Here is an 18,926-nt window from a genome sequence, read left to right on the forward strand (position 1 = left end):
CCACCACCACCTCTACCACCACCACCATCTCCATCACCTCTACCACAACCACCACCTCTACCATCTCTACCACCACCTCCACCACCACCTCCACCTCCACCTCCACCACCACCAGAATGTGGTCTAGTACTTTTAAGTCGTCATTCCCAATCTGAGCACAACTCGAGCACTTCGGCTAAGACTAGCCACCAAGGCGGCCCCTATTCACCTCATCCCTTTGAGAAATATCCTGGTTCATTATCATAAACAGCCCCTACCACATGCTGGTGCTACGACCTTCTAGAAGTCTCTGCAGAAGGACCCAGCTCCCAGACTCCTGCAGGGTACCCCCTTTCCCTCCTCTGGCCTGGGTAATAAGAGGTCAGCAGCTTTTTTATGCAGAGTAAGTCCACAGCAGCTGAAAGATTCTAAAAGTCTATGTTTCTCAACCGAGGCCTAACTGAATGATGAAACCAGCTTTCTCTTTCACTCCCTACCCTCAGAGCTGGGGCCTCGGGGACTTCTCCAGGACTCGCTGAAACCGCCTGCACCCTGGTGATGGCACACAGGGACTGTTTTCTTACCCTCGGTCTGAAGGACTGCCTGGAAAGACCTCGAAGGTAAAGAAGGTGAATCTCTGGCTCTCCAGAGCTTTCTGATCTGCGACCTCTTTCAGCGCCTTCCTGAGCCCGAGGACAGAGCTCCCTTAAACAAATGACTTTTGAGTTATGAGTGAAGACGCTTGCTCGCTCCATAATGAGAAAGAGTGGGAAGACGGACAGGTGAGCAGCGCTTGCATTTGGGAAGGACGGTGTTGGTCTGGGCGGTTTGGACCACAGGCATGTGGGAGAGCCTCTCAACAGAAGGTGCAGCTTTTGTGGAAACACATTTTACTATAGTTCTCTTTGTCTTATGAGCAGGAGCCTCTGTTCCCCTGAGTCGATTGCCCTTCCTGAAAGGCGGTTTTCTAAGTGGGTAACGGGATATGGGTTTATTTCCTTGGGTGGGGAGGTTGCCACTGTTGTTAGGCTCCCTCGAGTCGGTTCAATTCATAGTGGCCCTGTGTACCGCCGGATGAAACTCGATTTTGCTGACCTTCTACTTTACCAAGCAGGCTCTTCTTTCCCAGGGATGGGGGACTCAACTGCCACCGAGTCAATGCTGACTCGTAGTGACCCTACAGGACAGGGTAGAACTGCCCCTGTGGGCTTCCGAGACTGTGACTCTTTGCAGGAATGAAAAGCCCTGTGTTTCTCAGCTAGCACCTGGTGGTTTCAAACTGCCAACCTTGCAACTAGCAGCCCAGTGTGCACCCACTATGCCACCAGCGCTCCTAGGTTGGTTTGTGGGAATGGTGGAGGGGGTAGGTTGAATGGTGGAGGGGGTAGTTTGAATGAAGAGTCCCTAAGAAAGCTACACAGCCCCTTTCCCTGGCCGAACTGCCCTTAGGGTTTGTGTTTATTGTGATATGTCTTTAGTGTGGGGAGTCTGGGAGCCAAGCCCACCGTGTTACCTTTCTCAAGACCTTGCCTAGAAATGTTCTGAAGTGGAACGAGTCCGGGGATTCAGCAGCCAGGCTGGAACAAAGCCTTTGTGTGGGGGACCCTAGAAGTAGAGGACTGAGCCTGAGAGGAGGAAGAATCATGGAACAACTCCTGGGCACTGCGCTCTCTGCAGGGACTTGTTTGGCACCTGAATCATCAGATACTGCTGAGAGGGTCGTGCAGGAGACCCCAGTTTGATCCCAGCCGATGGCCCTCACACACATCACCGCCATCTGCCAGTGGAGGCTTGCATGCTGCCGTCCGGCTCGTCAGGTCTCGGTGGATCTTCGAGACTAAGACAAACTGGAGAGAAAGGCCTGGTGATCTACTTCCACAAACCAGCCTTTGGAAATCCCTGTGGATCGCAACAGGGTTCGCTTTGCAAACAATCCCGGGTTGGGGCAGGACCAGGCAGTGCTTCATTGCATTGTCCGTGAGTCCCCACCAGTCTCAGGTGGACTCTGCTGGATGGCAACAACAGCAACGATGCTGACGGGCGTGTCGGACAGACCCACGGAAGAAATAGAGGAGCTCTGGGGGCGTGGGGGTGTACCCCCTCGTATGTTTATTCACCCCAACATAAAAATAGTATCATGGACTGCTAGCCACAAAGTCAGGAGTTTGAAACCCCCTGTCCCTCCTCAGGAGAAAGACAGGCCTTCTACTCCTGTCCAGGGCTACAGTTCTCCCCGTCCTGTGTGGTCACCGTGGGTCGGGGCCGACTGGTTGGCAGGGAGAGTTTGGTCCTTCCACTCCGACTGTGAGAAGGGGAACAAGTGTGTGTGCTCGCACGGCCCGCATCTAGTAGGGCTCTAGTTCACACCTGCACGGATTTATTCCCAACACACGTGTTCAAACATGGCTCTGCACCCCATGGGGGGTTGCCGACAAGTCCTCTCGGTGCTGCGCTGGGTCTGTCTGGCTGGGGACATGACCCCACGGAATGACCCGGGTTCTGTCTTGCAGGTTGAAAGAGTGGCTGTGGAGGGCGCCTCACTGCGTGACGGGGGGAGTCATGCTCTTCCCACCTTCAGAGGGATTCCCGTACGTGTTGTCTGACCTCCCCGCCTCCTTCAGTGCAAGCTCTCGTTGGTACTACCGGGTCGTGATGAGCCCTTGTGGTGTAATGGGTAACCCTTTGGACTGCTAACCACAAGGTCAGCAGTTCAACACCACAGAAGCTCTGAGGGAGAAAGATGAGACTTTTACTCCTGTTAAGAGTTACAGCCTAGAAACCCACAGGAGCAGTTCTGCCCTGTCCCATGGGGTCGCTGTCCGTCAACTTCAACTTGACGGGCAGTGGGTTGGGTTTCGTTTGAGCTGTGATGCCGCCAGGCCCTGTGCTGAAACCCAGGGACACAGGCATCCCAGACCTTGGCCGTCATTCAGGAGCTCCCACTTGGGACCCAAACATGCAGAGGCCAGCACTGTATGGTCAGGTAGTTGGTGGGATGAACGGAAGAGAAAGTTCCGTGGGAATACCAGTGGCCACTGAGCTGCGTGCACTTGAGAATGCCTCCCCGCCCCCACCCCCACCCCCACCCAGCCCACCTTTTACATCCTCCTTGGAGTGTTCCGAGCACCTCACTGTGAGGCCAGTGCTCTAGGCCCTCCTGACCACCATTTCAAGGAAACGCAGCCCATGGCGGGCATGGTTGGTGTGGCTGGGGAGGGCCCCGCTGGGGAGGGCCCCGCCCTCACTCTAAGCTCAGCTGTCCCTGCAGCTCTCGGAGTTGAAGTACCACGGCGTCCTCCAGGCCCTGACGGCAGAAGCCATCGGATGGCAGCCGGGCGGTAAGGTCCCCTTCCAGGCCCTGGGAGTCTGTGCGGGACAATAGGCAGACCTCCCCACGGATCTGCTTGTCACCATTTGAATTTCTCTCCGTCCTTCCTTATCGTTACTCAAGAAAATTAGAATTGACACTGATTGGGAGTCAAAAACCCGATTTCTTACTCTTCTCTGATGGGGATCTATGTGCTGCTGGGCAAACCACGGCCCCTCCATTCTGACAACAGGGACTTTCATTCCTCCCTGACCCCCAAGGGATGTCAGGGAGACCCAACAGGACAGCAGATATGGAGGGCCGTGAGAAAGTACCCCCTTACCTGCTGTCCTTATGCCACGTGTAACAGAGCCCTGGTGGCATCATCGTTAACACATTGGGCTGCCAACCTCCCAGTCGGCAGGTCGGAACCACTAGCCCGCCCCCCGCCACCTAGGGCAGAAAGACAAGCCTCAAGTAGAGTTACCGCTTGGGCAACCCACGGGGCAGTGCTACCCTGCCTATAAGGTCGCTGTGAGTCAGAATCAGCCCGCTGGCAGTGAGTTTTGCAGCATATTTAAAGTCCATTCCACTTGCTCACTTACTGCGGAGAACACCCTCGCCAATGCAGGACCCCAGTCCCCACAGCACACGTCCTTGCTGCCTCTGTCCCCCACCAGCTTTGTGATCTTGACCAAGAGATTTGACCTCTCTTCGTGTATAAAACAGAAGTGGTATGAGAGCCTTTGTTTGAGGACTGTCCTAAGGTTTAAGTTAGATCGTGTAATAAAGCACTTCAGAAACACCCAAACTCCCTGCCACTGAGTCTGTGCCGACTCACAGCGACCCTATGGAACAAGGTAGCACTGCCCCTGTGAGTTTCTGAGACGGTGATTCTTTATGGGAGTAGAAAGCCTCCTCTTTCTCCCAGGCAGTGTGACTGGTGGTTTTGAACTGCTGACCTTGAGGTTAGCGCAGTGTGTTACCACAATGCCACCAGGGCTCCAACATAAAGAAGTGAATAACGTATTTAGCACTTTATATAAAACCCTACGGAGTGCTTGTTAGAACTGAGTGCTATTGCTAGCTGTCTTTAACTGCTGCAAACGAAAGATACAACCTATGTAAAGCATCTTATGCAAACTTTACAAAAACATTCTAATGTCGGAAAATCATTTGGAGACCCATGAGTTCTCTTTTCATATAACCTTACAAAACCAATATTTTTATTAGATTTTTCCTGAAGCTACCAAGATGCTTTTTAAAAAAAAAATCATTTTATTGGGGGCTCATACTATTCTTATCACAATCCATGCATACATCCTTGTGTCAAGCACATTTGTACATTTGTTGCCATCATCATTCTCCGCAAAACATTTGCTTTCTCCAAGATGCTTTATGCTTGAATACAACAGGCATTTTTATGTGCTCGGCTTACACACAAGCATATACGGTATGTGAAAACAATTCATCTAAAAAAGTTTTCCGGTTGCTCTTGCTAATTTAAATCAACTTAATAAAAAGAAAGTGGCCATCGAGGCAGTCCTGACTCCCAGGGGCCATGTGGGTGCCAAGCATAGCACTGTGCTCCGCAGAGGCGTCCAGGCTGCTCTGGGGGTGAAGGTCTCCAGGCCTTTCTTCCGGGTGCCTTGGAGGGGACGTGGGTCTCCAGCCCTTCAGTAGCGGGGCCTCAGCTCAAATTCGGAGGCTGGCCAACACAGCAGCGCCCGCCACGTCCTTCTGAGTAAGTAGTGTAGAGCCCAAATGAAAGAGAGGGATGAAAGATAGCGAACATACGGCCCGGAGATTCGTCCTCTCTCCCCACGTTCTTTGGCTGCTCAGGGGGACTCGTCTTTATGTCAGAGAAGCGACGTGGTCCCACGAGGAGAGGACCGAGAAGTCCTTGTGCGGTGGAGGCCGGGGTGCACATGAGACCTGCCCTCTCTGTTGTCTGACCTGCTGAGACAGCACATTTCCACACCCTTATCAGGGAGGTTTCTGTGCCCGGCTCACGTCTCTGATCAAGTTGTTTGTGCGTGAGGGAGGGATTAAAGATCGATGGCCAAGGATTAGAAAAATGACGAAACAATAAAACTGTGTGAAGGTGAGAGGTGGGGTGGGGATGGGGGCCAATTTCCAACCTCACAATAAACATCCATCGTCATTCTTGTTAATTTTGTGGTTCAGTCCCTTTGCCCCTCCTTTCGTCTCCCAAGGGCCCAGCATGGCATGCGCTCCAGGGTCTCGCCTAGCCCCGGGCTCCACATATGCCGTCACACGCAGAATTTGGGGCTGCCGGCGAGGCCGTCTATGGAACTCCAAGCACTCAGGACCTCTGGACCCACACCTCCCTCATTAAGCCTGCCCTCTGCCCTGCTGTCCCCAAGCCAGGGGTTGGGCAATAGAAATTGCTCACTTTAGAAACTGTTCACTGTCAGGACTGCCCTAGACTGCTTTTGCTTCGGCGCCAGGAGAGGTCACAGTTCGTGACCTTAAACTGCAGCCCCTCCACCCTGCACTCTGCTTGTCAGGGTCCTCGGTAGAAAAGCCAGGGACAGGAAATGCCACTTGCAGTTTGGACTAGAGCAGCAGTTCTCAACCTGTGGGTCGTGACCCCTTTGGGGGTTGAATGACCCTTTCACAGGGTCAACCAATTCATAACAGTAGCAAATTACAGTGATGAAGTAGCAACGAAAACAATGGTATGGTTGGGGGGTCACCACAACGTAAGGTATTAGGGCTGCGGCATGAGAAAGGCTAAGAACCGCTGGACTAGAGCATTCCAGCTGTGGCTTGGAGGCAGGGACGGTGTGGTGGCTCCCCTCCGACCCCCCATGGTGCTTTCAGGAGCCAGGTGGTACAGCGAGTTCCCTGTGGGGCTGCGGACTGCTAGGTTGGCCATTTGCACCCAGAAGCACCCCAGGGCAGTTCTCTTCTGCCCTACAGGGCCGCAGTGGGTCGGCAGTGAATGTGGTGTCGGGCCTGTCGAGCTTTCGCGGACCCCTGGTGGGACGGTGGGTAAAGCATCGGGCCACTTGACCTCAGAGTCCATCCATTCCACGCCCCTGGCTCTCTGGGGAAATCACAGGAGGCTTTGGCTCCCACAAAGGCTCTGCCTGAGAAACCCTAAGGTGCACGCCTGCCCTGCAGGGTGGCTCTGAGATGGAATCGGTCCGACAGCAGTGGGTTGGTTTTTTATAGCACTCGGGCCGCCACCTGGTGGGTGAGGCCCATGCAGATGCCCCTCAGAAGAACAGCCTGGCGATCGACTCTGACAAAGGAGCCTTGGAAACAAAGGCCTGCGGAGCAAGCGGCCTCACGCCCAACAGGAGAGGGCAGAGCATGGTGTGGCAACCCAGGCGGTTCTGTCAGGCCAAGGGCAAGCAAGGAGCCCCATTCGGAGGGACTTGGGGGCTGTGCTCCAGGGTTGGGGTTTTCCCGTGAGCGATGGCTGACAGCAGCTCTGCCTTTTCACTAGCTCACTCTGGGAGCTGTGCCACGTGGGCACTGACGAGGAGGCCGGGGCTGCCACCGGGAGCCGGGCAGACCCGCCTGGCCCCCAGGATTTGCTCTTCTCTCTCCCGCAGCTGTAAGCGCTGAGGTGCTCCGAGCCCAGGAAGAATGGGAAGCCGTGGACAGCATCCAGCCAGCGACGGGTAACTGCGGCATGTGTGCGTGCACACACAACAGGCATGCATGCATGAAAGACGCGGGCATTCTACCTCAGAAGGAAATGGGAATGAACAGTGTCAGGACGGGCCGCCACCCTGCCTTTCCCCCACCCAGCCTTGACGGACCCCAAGAAGGACTTGGTGGGGTCAGCCTCTCGAGTATTGAGGTTGGACACGGACGGAGGCAGGCAGGCAGACAGGGCAGTGCAGAAGGTTGAGCAGGCTGTTCTCTGCGCAAGGGGTGCCTGCGTGTGCTGGAAGGCCCCGAGGGCTGCATGCAGACGGTCTTGTGGTTGGCTGTTGGAGAGGTTTGGACGTTGCTGTGAGAGACTAGGACTAGGGCCCACATCTCGCCTGAGCTCCCAGAGAGACGTTCCAGTGGGTGTTCTCAGCCGCCAGCTGCGGGGCTCTCACGAAGGATGAGGGGGTTCGTACACAGGTGTGAGGAGGACATTAGGCGTTCAGAGAGCTCCCTGAGCTAAGCGCAGGTGGATCTCCTCCAGGCACTGACCTGCCCCCCCACCAGTGAGAGGCATCCAGGTAGACTACCCCATCTCACTGCACAGGCCGCCCACCAAGCCTCTGAAGAGCCCAGTCCAGAGGGGTCAGCCCAGCAGACAGTGCCAGCCCCTCAGAAGAGGCTGCAGGGGCCGTTGGTGCTCTGGAGTCAGTGCTGGGTGTGGAGGTGACAACCAGAGGCTCTTGGTAAAAGCTGCTGAGACGAGGGCCCCGTGCAGACCCTGGTGTGCCTTCTCTTTGCCACAGGGAGCTGGGCCGGTTCTGAGCAGCCTGGCCAGCTCATCTCCTTCAGTGAGGCCCTGCAGCATTTCCAGACTACAGACCTCTCCTCCTTCAAGGTATGGCTCTCGCTCGGGATGATCGGGACTCAGGTAGGGCAGCCCCTCTCCGGGAGCCAGGTTTCCGTTCTACCGGGATAGGGCATTCAGCAGGCAAGGTGGAAAGGTCCCTGAGAGGACCCTCCATATCTTTCCTAAGGATCTGGGGCCACTGAAGCCTGGTCTCCAAAGACCCATGCCTCACCCAATGCCCTGTGGCCACTCTGGGACGGCCACAGAGATCCTGTGGTCCCCGCCTATGGGGCCGTGTTCTGTTCCCCTGCCCTCCCCTTGTTGGGATGCAGAGCAAAGGCTAGGTGGTTCCTTGTGGGGAAGAAAGCAGCCCGTCCTGGGAGCAGACAGATTCCTGCCCAGTCCAGAAGATCTGCCCTTCCCTCTAGGAAGCGGAAGCTGTTTAAGGAATTTTAGAAATATGTGGAGTCGGGGTGAGGGTCTGGGGAAAATTTAAAAGCTGAGGGCAGCAAGCCTTGCAGGACATCTTGAGTGACCAGTAGTAAGTTCTGCAAGTGCGATTTCAGATCTCGAGTCTACACCGTGACTTGAGGAAGCCTGAAAGAACAGGCATGGGGTCGCACTGTAGGACCTAGAGAGCAAAGCTTCCAGAAGCAGGGTGTTCACGGCAGTGGCCCAAAGCCTCACAGGGCCCACTGGCTTAGGAGGGGCTGGTCATGGTACAGAGGGCAGGCCCCAGCCTCACACAGAGGCCTCCGGCCCCACAGACTGCCCTTCTCACGACTCCCTCCACCTGCAAGCAGACTTTTACATGGAGACACAGACACAGGGGAAGGCAGCTTTGCTGGGAAACCCTGCCCAGGGTCTTAGGTGACCGCCTGGGGGCATCTCTAGCCACTAGACCAGTTGCTGGGCATCCCTTCTGACTCACGGCAATCCTGTGTGTCTCAGAATTCTGTGCTCCATAGGGTTTACAATGAATGGTTGCCCCCTCCCCCATGCCCCCCCCCAGAGGTAGGTTGCCTGGCCTTTTTCCCTAGGTACAAAGGGCACAAACTGCCAACCTTTCAGTTAGCAGCTGAGTATGTTAATGGTTTGCACTACCCAGGGATACCCCTCGCCCTCGTGGGAGTCAGGAACAGCTGATTCTAGAAGCAGACACCTGGCCCGAGAAGGCCTGGGCTTGGGGGACAAAGAACCTGGGAGCTGGAAGGGCCTCCTTCTGGAGCCTTGGCATGTGCTCACTCCCGCCCAGCGGCCTGCGGTCCCAGCCCCCGCAGCCAGGCAGTCGGTGGGAACTACCTCTTTCTACAAGGACCGACCCTGTCTGTGGCCCTCTCTGTAAGTGCTTCATGCCAGGTGAGCATAGCGCCTCCAACTTCCTCCCCAGGAGAGGATTCAGCCCACCGTTCGAAGGAGCGGGCTCGCCGCCCTCCGGCACCTCCTCTTTGGGCCTCCGAAGCTTCACCGGGGCCTCCACGAAGAAAGGGACTTAGTCCTGACCATTGCTCAGTGTGAGTGCCCGTCCCAGCCCGGTCTGGCCGGTGCGGAGGCTGTGCTGGGGCTTGCATGCCATGGAGGGCCTGAGGGGTGCACGTGTGGCGAACAGAACAGCTGGAGCATGAGAGTCCAGACCTGTCCTCTGAAACGCGCCTGCCCTCCTCTCTGGGCAGCCTGACCAAGAGTGGGGGTTGTTTGGGGGCAGGTGGCCTGGATAGCCAAGACCCAGTGCACGGCCGAATTCTCCAGACCATCTACAAGAAGCTGACGGGCTCCAAGCTCGACTGTGCCCTCCACGGAGACCACTGGGAAGACCTGGGCTTTCAGGGTGAGGCACGGGAATTGTTGGGGCTCCTTGAGCCTGGCTCTGGGGGTGAGTGGAAAGCTACCCTTGCATGCCTGTGGAGGCAAGCATTCCAGGAAAAGGGTGCCACAAAGGCCTGAGTGGGGACCTGCTTCCTCTTGAGAAGGAGCAGAGCACAGAGTACGGCAGAAGTGGAGCATCGGAGAAGGAGGCGGAGAGAAGACACCTCTGTGGCCTCTCAGGCGGTTGGGAAATGTGGACTCTCGTGAGACGGGGAGCCACTGTAGAGAGGGGGTTTGAGGTCTCCTCCCCCCTCCCCCCTTTAAATGAAGTCTTCGTAAAAGTTTTTATTTTGTTTTTCCAGTGAAACAAATCATTCCACCTCTTCCCTAGATGTGCTGCCTTTTTGCTCCGTATCAGAGCAGATGCCCTTTGTATAGAACGGAGGCGCTTCATTTAAAACCGTGACTGTATTAGAAACAGACTCACTGCCACGGAGGCGGTGCCTTAGCAGGCGGGGTAGAAGGGCCCCTGCGCGGTCTGGCACTGTGACTGTTGACGGGAGTAGAAAGCCCCATCTCTCTCCCTTGGAGCGGCTGGTGGCTTCGAGCTACTGACCTTCTGGTTATCACCCAGTGCAACACCCCGACACCCACCAGGGCTCCTTGAACCGCATACACCATCCTCAGTGGGTGATCTGGGTGTTGATGTGTTTAAGGCCCGTTACCCTCCCCCATCTACAATGTAATTGCCTGAGATAATTCCTGGAAGAAAATGTCTCCCAGCCTTTTCCAGCTTCTAGAGCAGGGCTGGGAATCTTTTTTTCCTTTCAAGGGCCATGGGTAACATCCTTCACCGGCCATACAAACTTATCAGCTTAGAAATTAGCCTGCTGTATTTGGCCAAACATTTCATTAACTCACCCCTAACGTATGGCTGAGGAGCCCTGGTGGCGGAGTGGTTACACGGTGTGTGCTGGTAACCATGAGGTCAGCAGTTCAAGACCTTCAGCCACTCCACGGGAGAAAGGTGAAGCTTTCTTTTCCCTTAAAGAATTCCGGTCTCAGAAGCCCACGAGGGCAGTTCGGGCCTGCCCTGTGGCATCGCCACAAGTCAGGACCGACTCGCTGGAGGGCAGAGAGTGTGGTTGGGGGTTGGGGTTGAAGGTGATGGCTGGAGCGGCTTCTCTGTGGCGCGGCGCGTGATGTTAGCCGATTGACGATTTCTCGGGCCTTACCTCTATGGCCCTCAGGTCAGGCGTTCCCCACCCCAGCTGTTGAGTGGGCTTGCAGCCTTGGTGGGTGACCCTGTGCTGCGTCTTCAGAGCATTGCTGACCTGACATCTGTCCTCACCTCCCGTCTGCTTACACTGGGCCCCCTCAGATCCAGGCTGACTCCGAATTTGGTTTTACAAGAACCCTCCACCGCGGGGCTGATTCTGACTTTGAGCAGCCCTGCAGGACGGACTCGAACCGCCCCGGAGGCATTCCCAGACCAGACATTTTCACGGAAGCCACCTGCCCCCTCTTTCTCCTGTGGAGCGGCTGGTGGAGTCAGACCACCTCCTCTCGGTTGGCAGCTGAGCGCTTTCACCACTCTGCCACCAGGGCTCCTGTCTCCTGGCCGGCCACCTTCCTCCCCTTTGCCACGCACCATGATGAAGTCCCCGGTCCTGGCGGTTAGCCGTGAAGGTGTCTGAGGACTCCATATCTATGGGCCCCTCCACGGCAGCTCTGAAGTCCCTGTCAGGATCTTAGTGACTCTGGTGTAAACAGGGCTCCTTTGCTGTCATGCTGGCCAGGGAAGGGGATGCTCACTGCGTTCCTGCCAGCTGAGGCTGGGAGTCCATCACCCACACACATACACCTCACACACACCACACACCATACACCCCCCACCCCCACCCCCCTTGGCCTCCACCACTCTGGCCTGACCCGGAGGAGCTGGATATCCTGTGCTTTTCCCATGTGTCTTCCACCATCCCAGAGGGCCAGGGCCACCTTAGCCCTGGGTGAGGGGCTGCTGAGTCCCCGCTCCCCTGCCATCCCCACCCCAACCTTGGTGGTGACAAGGAGCACCTCCTTACAGCTGGTCTGGGCTGGAAGTCCAGACGCCCTGTTCTGAGGAAGTCCAGGGGCCCACAGCGCTTGCTCTGGGGTTTGGCTGGGGGGGGGGCACTGTCAAATGTTCTGTCCTGCCATGCTCCCCTCCCCCTGTCTTTTGACCAGAGAGAACTTGTTTTCCCTGTGGCTCTTTTTGTCTGCTCTCGTTGGCATTTCTGGGTCAGTCAAGAACCAGCTCAGAAATGTGTACCATCTCTCAGGCTTGCGATGCTAGCCAGAACCAGAAGTCCGGCACCTGTTTGTAAAGAATTACACTGACTGGTGTGGGGGAAATAACGGGCAGCAAGCAGCAAGCTGGCTCCCAAGCAAACAGACTTAGGAGGCTCCCCTGGGCCTTGGATGACCAGTGCAGCCTCTCGTCAGTCACGGGACTGCTTTCAGTGGGGCAGGAAGGAAGTGAGCCTGGCTTCCTTAGCCAGAGGCAGCGGCACAGTCAAGTCCTGGGTGTGCCAGGGAGGCTCGACCTTATTAAGCGTTGCTCATTGGCCCACAAGTTTCTGCGGTTTCTGTTACAGGATCGAATCCAGCCACCGACCTTAGGGGAGCAGGCTTCCTGGCCCTCCTGCACCTGCTCTACCTGGTGATGGACTCCCAGACCCTGCTGATGGCGCAGGAGATCTTCCGGCTGTCTCATCACCATGCCCAGGTATGGCTTTGCTGAGGTGACGTCTGGGGAGCCAGAGCCGGGAAGGCCCGGTGCTAGACAGCCGCCATTGCTGAGGGCTTTCAGGACAGCAGGGCGGCCTCTGCCAGCCTGGTCCAGCTGGGAATCAGACAAAGCTGGGCCTCTCATTAGCTGTGTGACGCGGAGAGCCCCTCCACTCTCAGAGCCTTGGTTTCCTCGTGTATCGAGTAGAGATCACAGAACATGTCAGCTGGGCTATTGGGAACATTGAACGAGATAACGTGCAAAAGCACTTAGCACACTGGCTACCCTTGTCTCCATCGACTCTCCTCCCTGCGGAAATCCCCTGCCCAGTGTTGGCAGGCTCTCCTGACGCTGGGGGCCAGAATAAGCCTCTGAGCGACAGACTGATGGCACCCCAGAGTCTGGCTTTCCTCCAAAACTCACTGCCACTGAGTTGATGCTGACACATAGTGACCCTATCGGACAGGGTAGAACTACCCCGCAGGTGTCCGAGAGGGTGACTCGTTATGGTGGTCCAAAGCCTAGTCTTGCGCCTTTCGCCCCAGGAGCAGCGCGCTGGTGGCTTCAGACCACCGGCCCTGCGGTTGCAGCCCACCGTGTAACCACCACGCTCGTGGTTCCCAGCCCCTCCACTTCTGTCCCTGGACTGCGCTCAGGCTGTGTGGGATGGTTTTCCCAGGTAGGAGAAGGTGGCAGGCCCCATTCTGTAGCAACACATAGGACCTGGTTTTCTGTCATTGGTCTCCGCCTGGCACCTGGGACCTAGAAGGTATTCGCTGAACTTGCTGAGCAGACTCAGCCGGTGCCCTTCTCAGTACTGAGACAGTGTCAGAGGATGAAACAGACAAGGCCCCCTGCTCTTGGGAGCTCACCTTCTAGCAGAGCAGACAGGACAGGAAGACAGTAACTAAGTAAATTTTAGTGTGTTAATGGGGATACTGAACATGGGAAAAGGATAAGGAGCATGGGCGGGGGCTTATAATGTTATATAAAGTGGTCATGATAACAACGCCTGTGAACAGGTGAGATTTAAACCAAGCCTCTAAGGAGGTGGGGCATTCCAGGGGGATTCAGGGAGAAGAGCACTACCCACAGAGGTAGCATCAAGACAGAGGGCCTGAGCAAGGAGCCTGCCTGGCGTATGTGGGGCTGCTGGGAAGCCCCGGAGTAGACGCTCACTCAGGAGAGCAGGAGGGAGGAGGTCATGGACAGAGCCTAGTGGAGGGTCCTGTGGGCGTTGGTGAAGGCTTTAGACTTTGCCCCAAGGACCAAAGCCCAGGGGTGGTTTCCTCTCCTTCTCGGCTCCCTCAATACAGTCTGTGATTTGTTTTACTTTGGCTTTGGGGCAGGGGAAGTGGATTAGGATCTAAGGAGTTACCAGAAGCCAGGGTCTGTAAGCAGGTAGGATACCATCCTAGGTGCCTCTTGTAAGGGAATTTCTGACAGGAAGGGGCTATTTTAATCTGACTTCCTACTCATCACAGATTTTGAATGGAAAAGTGGATGAATGTTGGGTTGAGAGCCTCTCTAAGTTATGCTTGCGACCACATTCTTGTTGTTGTGTTTGTGTTTAGACTGAGAAACTAGTGGGAAGGGCAGCTATGTAAGATGACCCAATCCTGGAACAGAGAGTGCTGCTCAGCACATGAAGGGTTAAATGTATCGCCTCTGACCCCAGGAGCCATAGGGTAATAATTGTACACATTCTGTGAGCCCCTAGCCAAGCCTGTACTTGTTACATATATGATCCCAGTTCATCCTCACAGCAGCCCTGAGTTAGGCTGGGGGATAATAAACCAAACTCACAGCCATTGAGTCAGTCCTGGTTCATGGGGACCCTCTGGGACAGGGTAGGACTCCCCCTGTGGGTTTCTGGGACTGGACTTTACGGGAATAGAAAACCTCATCTTTGTCCCTTGGTGGCTTCGAACCGTGAACCTTGTAGTTAGCAACCCAACTTGTCACCCACTGCGCCACCAGGGCTGATGGGAAGTGGAGATTGGGGGCAGTAAACTCTCTCTCGGAAAGTTTTTGCAGTGATGAGTGGATTAGCTCCAGCCAGTATGGCCCTTGATCCTTTCCCGGCGCGGGTGCTGGTGCAGGCCAAGGAGAAGGGGGTCGCGCACCCGGCTCTGGAGCACAGAACCTCAACTGCCACCCAGGCTCTGCTGAGTTAGGAAAGTTAGGAAAATGGCAATCACCGCGCCTCCACTCCCTCAGGCTGCGGTGATTGCCATTACAGCACTGAGCTGTCCGGAAACCGCAGAGGCTGAGAGCCAACCTCGCCACTGACTTGCGCCCCCTCACCCCCTTCCAGCAATTCCCCTTCTGTCTGATGTCCGTGAATATCACCCGCATTGCCATCCAGGCCTTGAGGGAAGAGTGCCTCACCCGGTGAGCCCCTGCGTCTCTTACCCCCACCCTCTTCCTCACCTGCTCCGGCTTCCTGACCTTGGATGGGAAGGCCTGTTCTCCAGGGAAGGGCATCGGCTTGGCGCATTCCCAGGCTCAGCGTCTCCCTGTGGTGTAGGGAGTGTAATCGGCAGCAGAAGGTGATCCCTGTGGTGAACAGCTTCTACGCAGCCACTTTCCTCCGCCTCGCCCACATCTGGAGGTCACAGCAGAAAACCATCTCAGACTCTGGCTTTGTGCTCAAAGGTAGGCCCCTCTCCCGAAGGGGCCTGGGCCCCTCACTCGTGTGCTGGGCCCAGAGCCCGGCCTGGCCACTCGTATCTGCTTTGAACCGCAGCTCCTTTGCCCTCGGCCTGTCCGCGCTCAGCTTCCTGTTCCTCCCCGGGGCCTGGTGTCTGAGTCAGTGGTTAGAAGCCAGGGTCTAAGTGCAGACTGCGTGGTCCCTGTGCCTGGGCCCCCTTACCCAGTCTCCCCAGCAGGTCGTCTGCCTGTCATAGAAGGCTTACCTTTGTCTCCACAAAATCTTGGGTTAGGGTGCTCTTAGACCTGCTGGCCTTGGGTCCAGTCTAAAAGCCCCCTCCTGCCCTTTGCTCCTCATTGCTCCCTGTTTCAGATTTGGAAGTGCTGGCCAAGAAGAGCCCCCGGCGGCTGCTCAAGACCCTGGAGATCTACTTGGCTGGGACGTCGAAAGGCCAGGCCTCCTTGCTGGGAGCACCGAAGGGCTATGGACCCCACGCCCCTCACTCCAAGGAGCTCACCTTCACAGGTGTGTGTGACCTGCCGCTGCACTCTTCCGAAGACGCACAGCCCATCTGACCAAGCCCCCACAGGCTGGCTGCTGCAATGACTTCAATTTGGGGCTGCGGGGCCTTCAGAGAACCCACCGCAGCGTGTGTGGGGGCCCATGGCTGGACCATCCCCGCAGTGCCTCACAGGTGGGTGTAGGAAACTCCGGGCCTGGTTGGGGAAAGCCAGGGGCCCTCACCTGTGTTCCATTAGACGGGTTTGATGGCACCTGCTCCCTGCAGTCGTGCTTCAGAGCAAGGAGAGTTTCTTCTTAAACCTTTCTTGGACTGCAGTTCCCGGCAAGGAGAGTGTGATGGGAACCCCCCTCCGGGATGCTCCCTGCAACCCCTTCCTGAAGGAGATCCTCAGTGGAGGGTGCTCACCTGGTTTTTTTCCAGCCCTGTGCTTGCTCAGGGGCTGCAGGTAGAATGGAGGAGAGCAGCCAGCACGGGGAAGCAGCCAGCAGGGGGCAGCCTGTGCCAGAGCAAGCTAAGCGGCGGGACTGAGCCCCCAGCTGGCTGGGCTTTCCTCCTCCGTCCACCTGCCTCCCCTGCCTCCCCTGCCTCATGGGATAGCACCCAGTGCAGCCCTCACCCCTAGAGGCGAGGGGTGGCTTTCTGACCTGGAGGGAAGGAAACATTTCTACACCAGCAGTTCAAATAAAGGCATCTTTCTAGTGGATGTGTCTCACTCGCTTCCTTCCGCGCTGAGCCTGGATGCCTTTGTGCAGGCTCCCCGAGCCCTGGGTGGTCCACAGGAGAGGCAGGAGGAGAGGTTGCTCTGCCCTGGCTCCACTTTCCTGAGTTCAGAGTTCACAGGATGGCATCCCGATGAACCAGTGATGGGTGAGCGACGCCCTTGGCTACACTTGCCGGCCTCGGGAGCTCCCTACCGGCTCCAGCCAGTGGCTGCTGTTAGGCTGACTGATGTGAGGCATGCAAACGGTTTTCCCCACATCTGCTTCCGGGAAGCCTGGCTCTGTGGCCCCCTCTGACAAATTTACCCCCAGAGGTTGCCTCTGCCAATTTACCCCCAAGGCCAAAGGGCCCACAGGTCCACGTGACCTCAGTTGGCACTGGGGGCAGGTAGAGCCCCACTGGTTCGGCCAAGGCCAGGCCTTTGCTGCCCTTCAGCCTCCAGTAGTCCGGCTATGAGGAAGTTTACGTGCCCTATGCTCTGGACTCTACTTCCGGAGCCCCACTGCCCCACTTCGTCTGCCCAGTCAGGCTCTGCTTTAATTGGGGGTGCTGCTTTCTGCCCTTTGTGACCCCTCAGTAGCACTCGGGGAGACCCTTGTCTATGCCCTGCAAGTCTCTCTATCCCAGAGCCCGCAGACAGACCGCCACTGCACTTGGAAGTTCCTGGCTGCTGGACCAATTCACGTGTGACATCTTTGCATAACTTGAACCAATCTTTCATTCGCCTTAAGACCAACCTGCGAACTGGTCCCTGGCAACCAGCGGGCGTGGCAGGGAGGTCCTTGGCACTGTCCCAGTTGAGTCCGTGCCAGCTCCTGGTGAGCCTGTGTGTGTCGGTAGAACTGTGCGCCGTGCGGGGTGGGGTTCAGTGGCTGAAGGTTTGGCAGTAGACTGCCAGGCTTTTCTTGCAGAGTGCCTCTTGGGTAGAGGAGGTGGACTTGCCATCAGCTGATGAGGCCGAGGGCGTTTACCGTTTGTGCCAGGGCTTGGAGTGCAGGGGAGGGAGATGTGAGCCGCGTCTTTGTTTCTTAGTATCGGTTCAATGAACGGTTCCTTTTCTTCTGCCTCGTTTCCAGAGGCTAACACAGCGCACGACCTGTGAATGCTCAGCTGCCAGGCACAACCCCGCCCGCCCGGGAGCCTCTAGCTGGAGGAGAGGCCAGTGCTGTTGTGGGAGCCCCTCTCTTCCTGGCGGCCGAGTAGTTAAGCCACAAGGTCAGCTGTTCAAAACCACCAGCAGCTCTGCAGCTCTCTAGTCCATAAAGTGTTACGGGCTCAGACACCCACAGGGCAGATCTACCCTGTCCCACAGAGTTACTGTGTCGGGACAGACTCGATGGCAGTGGGTTTGGTTTGGTTTTCAATGTCCTCCACACCACAGGGTGCTCAGAGCTCCATCTGCTGGGCAGTTAGCAATCTGTCATTCCAGGTCATCTTTCCATGGGCGAGTGGGGAAGGGGTGTCCGAAAACCTCAGCGCAAACTCGGGCCGATCAACACTGGGCAGGAGTTCAGAACTGACTCGATGGCAGTGAATGAGTCTAATTTGCTGAATGAAGGGGAAAGAAATTTACTTATGCTATTTTCAATGAGATGTGCTCTAGTATGGTGTATCTAAATAATAAAAACTTAAAGGAAAAAGAAAAACAAGACACCCCTCCACCCCACCCCACCCCCGTGGAACTTACTAGTGGAACAGAGATGGGTGGAACCCTTGAGTCAGGCCTTCATCACCCTTCAGGTTTGGAAATGAATTTACCCCCAAGGCTCAAGTTTTGGCCAAACACTAGACAAGCGTGTGAGGGGACAGTAACACAGGAACTTCTTTGAATCATCAACCATTTGTGATCTAGGGCAGCCTTTACTGAGGACAAAGTTCAGAAGAGTGAGGGAAGCAACAGGAGACACAGGAACGGGAAAGTGACATTACCTGTAAGGGCTTCAGTCAAGGAGATGGTACAAGATGTGTATGGATTGTTGAATGGAAACCGATCAGCTCTGAAACCTTCCCCAATTCACAATCACAAGTGAAGAGACAAGGTAAGCCCTCAGGGTCACAGTTGTCCCTGAGACACAGGAGGCCTTCTTGAGTTGGAGTCCACTAGTTGGCAATGGGAACCGTGAACCAGTGTTGCTGCCGCCACTATGTGAACAAGAGAATGGGCCGAGGCCTGGACAAGGACAGGAGCCTGGTCCGTCTTCACACAGGGCAGGCTGAGAAGCAGAAGCCAGGAGCCTCACTTGCACGCAGGCCAGTGCTCCCCCCACACACAGCGCCACGGTGGCCCTGGACTCATCCCCCCGAACCACAGTGCAGTGTGCTGTGCAGTGACAACACCAGATGTCTGCACAGCACTGACAGTGGTTCCCCGGCCTGGCCAGCAGAGACGCCTGTGGGAGCTGCCTCTGGTGGTTATTAGGGCATCTCAGCTTCAACTGAGATACATCCAGAGCCTTCTCCCGACTGGAAATGTGAGACTGAAGCAAACCTGCAGGGGAAAGTGATCTGGGGCCTGGCCAGGTGCCACCCCCGTTAGGTTCACAGCAGTGCCATCCGGGCATTTTTGGCTCCTCTGCCTCAGCCATGCAAAGCCAAGTCTGGCCCCAAAAGTAGCCCAGGCCCCTCAGAAGCTGTGGGGTGATGGTCCCTTAGAACAACCATGAGCTGGTGAACAAGTAGGGGACACAA

General features: G+C 56.2%; 1 protein-coding gene across 2 annotated transcripts in view; it reads left to right on the forward strand.

The window, feature by feature from the left end:
- Positions 1-16,219, forward strand: part of ELMOD3 (ELMO domain containing 3) — an 18,444-nt gene extending 2,225 nt beyond the window's left edge. The window contains exons 2-12 of one of the 2 annotated variants that reach the window (XM_045283910.1): positions 483-761; positions 2,490-2,567; positions 3,248-3,317; positions 6,874-6,957; positions 7,723-7,814; positions 9,157-9,280; positions 9,472-9,594; positions 12,209-12,339; positions 14,660-14,736; positions 14,873-15,000; positions 15,368-16,219. In XM_045283910.1, the coding sequence (XP_045139845.1) occupies positions 708-761; positions 2,490-2,567; positions 3,248-3,317; positions 6,874-6,957; positions 7,723-7,814; positions 9,157-9,280; positions 9,472-9,594; positions 12,209-12,339; positions 14,660-14,736; positions 14,873-15,000; positions 15,368-15,570 (1,164 nt within the window). In that variant the 5' untranslated portion in view covers positions 483-707 and the 3' untranslated portion in view covers positions 15,571-16,219. The remainder of the gene's footprint in view (positions 1-482; positions 762-2,489; positions 2,568-3,247; positions 3,318-6,873; positions 6,958-7,722; positions 7,815-9,156; positions 9,281-9,471; positions 9,595-12,208; positions 12,340-14,659; positions 14,737-14,872; positions 15,001-15,367) is intronic. The other variant, XM_004713873.2, reaches the window with a different exon arrangement.
- Positions 16,220-18,926: the final 2,707 nt, after the last annotated feature.

This window comes from Echinops telfairi, unplaced genomic scaffold (assembly GCF_000313985.2).
Source record: "Echinops telfairi isolate 266 unplaced genomic scaffold, ASM31398v2 ScPeMD7_7467;HRSCAF=8505_1, whole genome shotgun sequence".
NCBI lineage: Eukaryota > Metazoa > Chordata > Mammalia > Afrosoricida > Tenrecidae > Echinops > Echinops telfairi.